Raw genomic sequence first — 9,614 nt, forward strand, 5'->3', positions numbered from 1 at the left:
AGTTATTACTGTATCATTTATTGTAATTTGGTCATTTCTTTGGTATTTAAAGATGGTTACACTTTTTTGAAATCTATATTTATTGATACAGCTGAATATATTTGGACTAGCAATCTTTAACAAGTTTGTCATTTTTTGTGTTCAAACATTATCTAAGACACCTTGACTTGTCATAGCAACACATGTTGGACTGAGTGTGCAGCTGCTTTGCACATGCAACAATGAAATGTCTCCCTCTAGTGCTTAATACTGCTCTATGATCAAATATTTTTATAGATCAATTAAGATTAGATTTAGGACAGTATTGTCAGTCACAATCCCTTCATCAGCTTATTGGAGTCTTCTACTATCATTATTATGGCGGTAACTCAGTCTGAATGAATCCTCTCCCTCTGTAGCGCCATGTGACCAGGCACGACTATAAAGTGTTTACTGTCAATTCATTACATAAGAGCAATATTGATCAAAAACAATCTATCAACTGAAAACGTGTCCACACAAGATTGTGTATGAAAAAATGACTATGATGTATTAAATTGTCAAAAATCTAAATTGTTCTTTGAAATCTATCTTTCTCTATTGTTTTGGAGAGTTGAATCAAATCAGATTTCATCCGTTTATTTCAAATCACACCAGGAAGTGTGCTGTAGACTGCAGAATGGACGTGGCAAGCCCAGGAGGAATGGGCAGATCAATACTACAGTAACCAAAACACTTAAGCAGTACTCATTTGGTGATGGCATATTGATGTCTTGTTTTACTGTGATTGCAAGTATTCACAGATAAAAAAGCATTTTTTTGTGCTTTGTGGCGTTAAACAGCACACATTTGTGTCCACCCTGGTGACTCCCTCAGGAGCACGGGTGTCTTTCTTAGTCTGCTATTGGAAGGGATCAGTTGAAGTAATTATGTAAAATTCTGTCCTTTTGTATTTTTTTTTTTCATGTACTACACAAAGAAAATCTCTATCAAAATGTACAAAGTAACATTTCTACTGTATTCGTATTTTTATTTCATTTAGATATTTATTTTGTAATTAAATTGTTATGGTTGTCAGTTTGTCTTGCGTGATTTTTTCATTATATACCGGACTAACCCCTACTACTGACTAATAGTAATTGACCGTATGCACGTTTGCTCTTACATATGTCACACCTAAGGGTGACATTTGTCAGGTCTAGCAGTGTGGTCCAAACATTTGTCTTGTCTCACAAACACACACACAAAAAGTAAGGAGGACCCCCAAAGAAAATCTTGCTAAGGGCCCCCTGTTGTCTAGAGCCAGGCCTTACATGTCCTCTCTTTTGACAGAGATGTTGTGGTTATATGGAGTCTCATGTCCATGTTTGGTGTCTGCCACAAAGCTTACAGCTTGAGGGGGTTTAGGATCTGTGCCGTTGAGGCTGCAGGCCATGGGCCATCCTAACGTCCTCCATCAGGCCCTCTCCAGTCAGCCTGGTGTTAACAGAGCCTAACACTGCAAGACTTTGAGTGGCTGGCACAGTTCACAGCTTAGTGTCATTTCCTGCTTCGGGTCCCCAAGGTGTTTGAGGCTTTTGAGCAAGACTTGCCTTTTTCCTGTATTTTTTTCATCTCCTTTTGTAAGTTGATATGCTCCAACTTCTCCCTTTATCATAATTATGTGTGTTTGTGTGTCCAATCACGTGTTTGACCTCATGTCAGTAACATCACTGTTTACCCACTCTTTCTTCAAGCTGCGCTTGTCAGTGAAATCCTGTTGACATATTATGGCCTCCAAATGGTGTATAATGATGATACATATCGACCTTAACATAGTTTATATAATCACTGTTATGTCACACTGTTGTGTGTGAAAAGCAGCATATTTTATTAATTTAACTAGAAATAAAAAACTACACACACCAAGAGCACTAATGTTTTTATTGTGGATCACATGGTGCATTCAAAGCCATCCCTTCTGCTCTTGTAACATGCGCTGTGAGCACTGCCGTCAGATATGCAACTCCCATGTGTAAGTGTTATTTATTGGTTATTATGTTAATGTTGGCCCATATTTATCATATGTGACACCTGCAGAATTCTAATATATGCATTTTATAAGCAAATATTTGCAGGCAGACCTACATTTTAAAATGATAGAGCTCTCCAAACTGTTCTTTTCTTTCGTTCCTCCATCTCTCTCTCTCTCTCTCTCTCTCTCTCTCTCTCTTTCCCCCATTTCTATTATGTATAATAATTAAAATATAATTATATATACATATATATTCTCCCTTTAAGCCCCCGCTTGTGACTGCAGGATATGCTTGTATAGCTTCCTAATGAGAACAGGATAGATGAGGAAAATCGGACCATCAGGACACTTAGTAACTCCAGAAGATGGCAGTAATGCGAGAGTAAGGATGCAAGCTGTCGTTAAACCTCAATGAAGTAGAAGAAGCTCAACCAGAGTCCAGTACAATTGTAGGAAAAACACACTAACGTTGTAGCCAATCTTGGATGCCAGTATAAACGGATATTTGTTTTCAAGCAAAGGGCGTATTGATAAGGTGTGTAAGTTCAGACTTTTAGCCAAGTATCCCATCAACGGTCTCGTGATGGGCTGGTTGCCAAGCTGCAGCTGTGGTGGCTAGCGTTACCTAGCAGCTAACTGAGCTAACTGAGCTAGCAGCCCAGGGGCAGGGCAGTAAACAGTGAACACAGATATAACTGATAATATTGCATCTCACATACCACCATTTTTTTTTTTGCAGAAGCAGGGTATTTATCTAAATTAGTTAAAGTTAAATGGTGTATGGTATTTAAAAAAAAAGAAGAATAAAAAGCAAGTGTGAGCTGCATTATTAAGACGTTTTAAATAGACAGGACTCCCAGGTTATCATATTTATTGTTGGCATTGGCATCTTTTATTCGCTAACATACTTTGAGCAACGTCGGTAAATGTTGAAAAGCACGTCTTACAGTAGCTGTGTAATTAAACTGGCTATGTGGGGGGTACAGGCCTCTTAAACGTCAAGCTCCATTCAATAAATGGACACAACGTTTACAAGAATGCAATCTAATATTACGATGTTGAATATTTTAATGTTTAATGTCAAAAACACAACATCCTATTTGTAGGCGTGTGCAAGTTTTTCTCTTGTATTGTCTAATTCAGTCAGGGAAATTTCCTCCACAACAAACTGAAGTGAACAATCATCTGCCATCAAGACATTAAAATATAGCAATAAAAAGTAATGGAGTGTAAAAAAAAAAAATGCACAAACTGTATGTAAACTGTGTGTTTACAAGTTGACTGTGTCTCTTCACTTTTTTCAGTCTCAATTGGAGTCTAGTGTCGACCAACCTAATGTTTTTTTTACTTTGCCATTGCATAATCATAACTCAAGGCAAAAGCACATTGAACTCTGTCAAAGCCATGTGTTGAGCGTGTCAGTTACGTTCCAACTCTTAACTCTCCATTTTCCCAGGCAAACATGAGCAGTTTTAGTCGCCCCGACAGACACAGGACACCGTCATTCACCAGGGCAACACACTTTGGAGCATCCAAGTCTGACCTGGAGAGAGATTCGGGGTTCTCAGGTTTGATTAAATTATGTTACTCTATAGTTATACACCTTTAGGTTTGGGGTTTGTCCAGATGTATGTTTTATTTTTGACATAGTAGTATTGCCAGTGTGGCACGTGTAGTAAACTGAATGTACCCGTATATAATTAGCATTTCCATAATTAGAAATAAATGACTATCAACAGGGTCAGCCATAATCAAATGTAGGGATCTAGGTCACATTTTCTATGGAGGGTATCCTGTATTGGGTTAATTTTTCATATGACTTTTATTCTATTCACTATTAAGACTGACCTAGATCTGGTTAAGCCCTCCTCATCATGTTGATGGATATCCTTTTCCAGACACTCTGGAGACGCTTATCTACATCTGCCACTGTTTTCATAGTACTAATGTTCTGCCCCAGGGACTGTACACAATAGAGAGGTAAATACCTTGCTTTTAAACCTGACATGACCCATATGCTTGTCTCCCCCTTTTCTCAGATGCCAGCTCTGAGCACCTTAGTACAGTCGATCTGACTGACTCTGAAGATGCAAGAAGGAATTGGTCCTTAGTCGGCCAGGACCCGATTGGTCCGCAGATGGCTGTGATGGGAGGCTCATATGCTGGACTCTCTCCAATGATCATCATGAATAACTTTGTATTAAAGCAGGTAAAACACAGCAATGGTGTGTCTACCTCTGCCTAGCACTAATCCAGGGCTTTATTGTCAATTCAGGGTGAAATCACCTTTGGCTAAGAGTGCAAATGTAAAGTCTTTTTTGTACATTGTGATTTCACCATTATATGTTTGTTCATTTTATGTATGCTCCTTGTATTTAAGTACTGTAGTATATGGTTTGCACTATAGGTTGAAACATGCTATTTAAAGTTGTTTTTTTTACCTCTAGCCATCCGCGATGGCTCCAGCAGAAAAACAGTGGGGCTTTCCTTCACCTTTGGAAGTGATGCCTCAGTCACAGATGGTTCTCCTTCAAACCATGGTATCAAATGGTAGCAGCAGCTCCTCAAACACGGGTTCTGAAAGTATCCGACAATCAAAAAGCTACATGCCCATCCTCAAGTCATATCCCAAAATCGCCCCACACCCATCAGACAAGCCCACTAAGAGGGTGGGATCCTCCAAGGTGAGGGTGAGTTCAACATCAGGACATGACCGTCGACAGAAGAGGCGCCACCACGGCCACAGGCTCTACAGCCCCCCCAGCCTGCAGCCAGCACTGCAGACTACAATCAAATCCATCTCAAGCTTTGAAGCAGCAAACAACCAGTCACAGGCAGCTGAGAGTCAGGACAGTGACGAGTCTCTCTCCGAGCTGGCAGGGAGCAACTCTCCGCTCCCCTACACGGATGAATTCATGACAGACATTGACAGCAACAGGACGGCTGCTGACCAGAACGACGCACTCTCAATGGACGTTAACAAACTGAAACGTTTCAGTAATACCTACAACATTCTCAACAAATTTGGCTTGCTGGGGATCACCATGCGCACACAGCAGCTGATCAAGGAGAATAAGCGCACCCAAGGCCAGCTGCAGCAGCTCCAGGAGCAAACGGTTCTGCTGCTGGAGGCTCAGAGCAGCGGAGACCCGCATCTCTGGACTAAACTGCACCTCTCTCTGCAGCACACAGACAAGGAGCAATGTGGAGCCAAAGCTCAGAGAGTCCTGGTGTAATGTAGTGATGGACATGACCAGCGGTTCTCAATCAGAGGGTCACAAGATGATGTATTGAATGTGAAAATATACATCTCAAATCTGTCTAACTAAAGCTGTCTTTGTGTAAAATAGTCTAGTTACAATATCTAGCATTATACATAAAAAAGCAATAACATAACTAAACTATACTTTCAGGCAGGACAGTACCAGTCATCTAAACATTCAGAACTGCTGATCTGATATGAAGCAGAAGCACATATGAAAACCAAGTGGGAGTTAAGCAGCATGCTTACATTTCAAACCCTTGCCTATAATTCATTTTCTTGCCTCTGCTTTATCAAAATAGAACGTATAGTAAGTATACATTACATATGAAGGCACATGGGGTTACTTCTTTATGCATGCCCTGAATGGCTGTAGAGAAAATATAACAGTCATTTTTAAACCCGGTGTGGATACATTTGACCTGTGTTTCAATTTCCTCTTTACTGACATCTTTAATCAACAGGACAATATCGTGTCCATTTGCCTTGTTTTTAAATTGGATGTGAATTGAAAGTGAATAAGCAGATTACTCCTTTGTGAGGAAGTACATATACCAACAGCTTGTATTCTCAAACATCAGCTTGGTAGCTCAGTGAGCGTTCTGATGGCTGGCAAAACCATAACATTGTTTCCTTTTTTTTTATATAATTCTGTTACTTCGAGTCACTATTATTTATTTATTTGTAAACCAATGTGAATATACATGTTTATTTGGATGCCTGTGCCTTTTTAAATATGTTCATGTTTGCACTTCACTGAGCAGCTTAAATTGTGAGCTTCGTGTGGAAGAAAGTTGAATGTACTTAAAGGTTTCCAAAGATTTGATATTCATATCTGAAACAAAACAAACCATGTCCTGGCTAGATGATAAGTCCAGAGTTAATGAGAACAACATGAAGACAAGTTAAGTCATTAATGTTTCAGTTTTAAATGTTAAGTTGAGTTAACTGTTGTATTATTTATTTTAGCAAAAACATGCTGCTGTTGCAATATCTTCTAATCACGAGTAATTATAAAACTAAGAAATAATCAAACTAGCCTTAGTTGTAAAATGGGCAAAAGGAGGATTACAAACAACATTTTAGGATTACTATTCAGAGATTGCTTTTTTTCCTATTATTGTGAAAAGGGCTTTCTGTGTTATTAATTTAGCAAAACTTTGACTGATAATGGACTGTCATAAAACTCTGTTTGAAGACCATTTCCTCTCAGTCGTTGATTTCACTTTCCTACCTCAGAATGTGTAGTTTTTAAAAACACAGAACGTCTGTTTGTTGGGATTTAAATACTTTTATTGGTATAACAGGAATAGACAAAATAGCTCTAAAAGGTACATTTGTTGAAATCCAAAACAGCTTTGACACGATGTTGAATACGTCAGAAGCAGCAGCCTTACAGTGAAAAGTCCTTATTATTAACGTTATTACTATCTTTATTAAACAGAGGACCCTATCATTAGCAGTGTAGTGAATACATCATCTTTGGGGTCATCTGTAAGCATATAAGACATGTTTATGGCACATTGTGAATAATACCCTGGATATAATACTATGGTAATCTTTACATTTCCCCCACCCATTCTTATAAAGGAGCAGATCACTGCACTGTCTGAGTCACATTCATTTTAGTAAAAATCGGTCTCAACATGTGACAGTTCCTTGTCAAAACAATGGTGTCAAGCCCGGCAGTTTATGCTGTAGACACATACTGTAGTTTCCTTGTCTCCTAGCCCTTAATGTCAAAGTAAATTATTGTTGTGAAAACTACCCCACGTTTCCTGAATGTCACATTCTACAAAGAACAACACACTTGATTGGTAATCTCAAAGCACCGTGTGGTGCAGGCCTTCAAATCGATAGCGTGATATAAAAATGTAAAGCGGGGAATGCATGCACTTATGCAAAGCCATCTTTATATGATGATGCAAGTGTGTAGCGGTGCATGTAAAACTGATGAATGTCCCAAACGACCAACTTATTAGTCTTAATATTGCCTTGTCAAAAGCTACTTAAAGGATACACTTACACTATGCACCTATTCAAAAGTTTCACATTGATATATGGCTCCTGTCCTTAAAGGAATGTGTGCTAACAGCCAACAAATTCATAAACTACTGCGAAGGTCATAAAGCATCCATTTAGTATTTCAAATCAATCACCACATGGATCCCAAGAAAGCCTTTCCTACAACTTGTGCCACTTGTGTGACCTATAGGGAGCTTTTTTATGACATGTGGTTATCACTCAGTCTTGCTTATGTGCATCTGTGTCTTCAGAGCCTGTCTCCGCAGTCTGCACAGGCAGGATAAGGCCAAGGATCCAGCGGGTACCGAACACATCCTTAAGGTTGTTTCTCCAAGGGCTGCGGTTCTCCACGAGCTGCCCCCTCTGCATCTGACACCAGGTCTGTCCCCGGGCCACCAGCAGCACCTGCTGGCAACAGAAGCCTGCACAGACCAGGCCGATGCCCAGCCACACGTAGAGCATCAGCACCAGGAACAACTGCAAGCCGGAGATTGTTCCTGTGGGAAAGAATTAATAAAGGAAAATCGTAATGCTCAGTAAGTCAACATGTATCTTGGGTTATTAGCTTTAGTTGAAATAATTGATCAAGTCACCTGTGAAGAAGTAACTAGTGGAGAGGGGGAGCAGAGTCAGGAAGGTCAGCGGGTTCTCAAAGGAGATGGAGAACTCCACTGTTAGAAAGGCCACACCAAGAACCAACGAGTACAAACAAGTGCACGATGTGTAGATGCAGAACATGATGAAGTAGCGCATGTTTTTGTTGCCAATGCAGTTTCCAGTAAAAAAGCAGTGGTGATCCCTCTTAAGGATGACTTTCTTACACAGTTTGCAGAAGTGGCGACCGTTCAGGAGGTAGTGTGCGTCCACTTTGTCCGAGCAGTGCGCCGAACACACCGGAACCACGTTCTCGTTGGCGCTTTCAGCAGGATATTTAATAGTCATTATGTAGTTTCCTAGTGCGTTGAACATCAAGAAGAGGAAAACAACTGTGTGGAGAGCCATAGACGCCCTCAGGTTTGGGAAGATTGTTGGGATGAAGAAGCAGAAGTGTAAAATGAAGGTGACCGCTGTAGCTATGAAGAAGTAGGCAGGCGCTACAGCATTGAGAAGCCTCAGTTTTAACATCCTGGTGAACATATCTGTGTGAGAGTGAAGACACAGTAAGCAGAATGTTATCAGAGCCTCAGAGGAGCGATTGTGTCGCAGCAGTTTGACACAAAATAAATCTCCATTTCAAAAGTTTACTTTGAAAAATGAAACGTTGTCTTGTCTACGTTATTATTTAATACATAATATTGTATAGAACATATAATAACATTCCCAACAGCAAATAATTATACTTGTTATGTACATTATAATATACTTTATTACAACATATCGTCTTTTCTTGTTATGCTCTTACAAATTGCTTTAACAGTTCTGATGGAGCACATTACAGAGGACTATTTACATGAAGCGTCTTAGTGAAAGTAGCACACACCCTATAAGGTCACATAGCTCATAACAATGTGTTCTCTGGCTGCTCATTTGATAAAGAGAATGTAAGTCTGCTGCTGAGAAAACTAATTTCTCTGAAAAGTAGGGTCTAGGGACTCTAAGGGGCCACTGAGAATACTAAAAATATCTCACCTTTTTTTCTCTGTGATCTTCTAACGTAGCTACAGCACTAACAGATGAGCAAATCACAGAGAATCAAAGCACATACAGAAGGAAGGAAGGGGCCCCCGCAGACCAAACCTAAAAATGAATGTTTATGTTAGTTTATGAAAATGGTGGGAAGCGTTACTGTAGGTCGATCAATGCCCTAGATAACGGAGAGCATACACAGCACTCTATCGCGGTTTCCTCTCCTTCGTGTTTTCTCAGGCGGTGCCACTGATGGCGTCAATCATTTAATTCCCATGACGACACAATTAAAAGAGTCACCCTCGTGGTGTCCAGGCTGCCTACCTGCAGATGTCAGAGAGCGGAGGAGCTGTCCTTTCAGCACCGCGGAGCCTCGGCTCAGAGCACGCTCATTCAAACGCAGAGAAGGTCATGTTGATCCACATCGACGTACTTTTTTTATGATTGGGGTGTCAGCTCCTTTCTCTACCGCCGCCTGCTGGTCTGGATGCGTCTGTTTTTCCTTCCTTTTAATTGGCTGGGTAGCTTACTGGTTATAGTAACAGCCCAAATCTGACGTAGGAGAAGTTGTGTGAAAATATGGCATTTATATGGCATTGATCTTTTTTTTTGTACATTATTGAAATGTGATTGTTGGCAGTGGAGGAGGAGGTAATCCAAATATTTACCCCAGATAAAATAGCAATACAAAAATTAAAATACAATAAA

General features: G+C 40.1%; 2 protein-coding genes across 2 annotated transcripts; one reads left to right on the top strand and one right to left on the bottom strand.

Annotated features, from left to right (window-relative positions):
• Nucleotides 1–3,455: 3,455 nt before the first annotated feature.
• On the top strand, nt 3,456–5,229 carry cipca (CLOCK-interacting pacemaker a). The gene is made up of 3 exons (XM_076108093.1): nt 3,456–3,561; nt 4,033–4,202; nt 4,441–5,229. Exons 1-3 carry the CDS (start codon nt 3,456–3,458, stop codon nt 5,227–5,229), a joined length of 1,065 nt encoding a protein of 354 aa, XP_075964208.1.
• Nucleotides 5,230–7,499: 2,270 nt separating this feature from the next.
• Nucleotides 7,500–9,282, bottom strand: zdhhc22 (zDHHC palmitoyltransferase 22). The gene is made up of 3 exons (XM_076107608.1): nt 9,231–9,282; nt 7,874–8,419; nt 7,500–7,777 (listed from the first exon to the last, which is right to left on the bottom strand). Exons 2-3 carry the CDS (start codon nt 8,415–8,417, stop codon nt 7,500–7,502), a joined length of 822 nt encoding a protein of 273 aa, XP_075963723.1. The 5' UTR covers nt 8,418–8,419; nt 9,231–9,282.
• Nucleotides 9,283–9,614: the final 332 nt, after the last annotated feature.

This window comes from Anarhichas minor, unplaced genomic scaffold (assembly GCF_050575085.1).
Source record: "Anarhichas minor isolate MPS153535 unplaced genomic scaffold, ASM5057508v1 ptg000040l, whole genome shotgun sequence".
Taxonomy (NCBI): domain Eukaryota; kingdom Metazoa; phylum Chordata; class Actinopteri; order Perciformes; family Anarhichadidae; genus Anarhichas; species Anarhichas minor.

Excerpts from the sequence above, each read along its gene's own strand:
- zdhhc22 (XM_076107608.1), bottom strand. The coding sequence starts at position 8,417 with ATGTTCACCAGGATGTTAAAACTGAGGCTTCTCAATGCTGTAGCGCCT. Across the intron at positions 7,778-7,873 it reads CACTAGTTACTTCTTCACAG|GAACAATCTCCGGCTTGCAG; the intron begins GTGACTTGATCA and ends TCTTTCCCACAG.
- cipca (XM_076108093.1), top strand. The coding sequence starts at position 3,456 with ATGAGCAGTTTTAGTCGCCCCGACAGACACAGGACACCGTCATTCACC. Across the intron at positions 3,562-4,032 it reads GAGAGATTCGGGGTTCTCAG|ATGCCAGCTCTGAGCACCTT; the intron begins GTTTGATTAAAT and ends CCCTTTTCTCAG. Across the intron at positions 4,203-4,440 it reads ATAACTTTGTATTAAAGCAG|CCATCCGCGATGGCTCCAGC; the intron begins GTAAAACACAGC and ends TTTTACCTCTAG.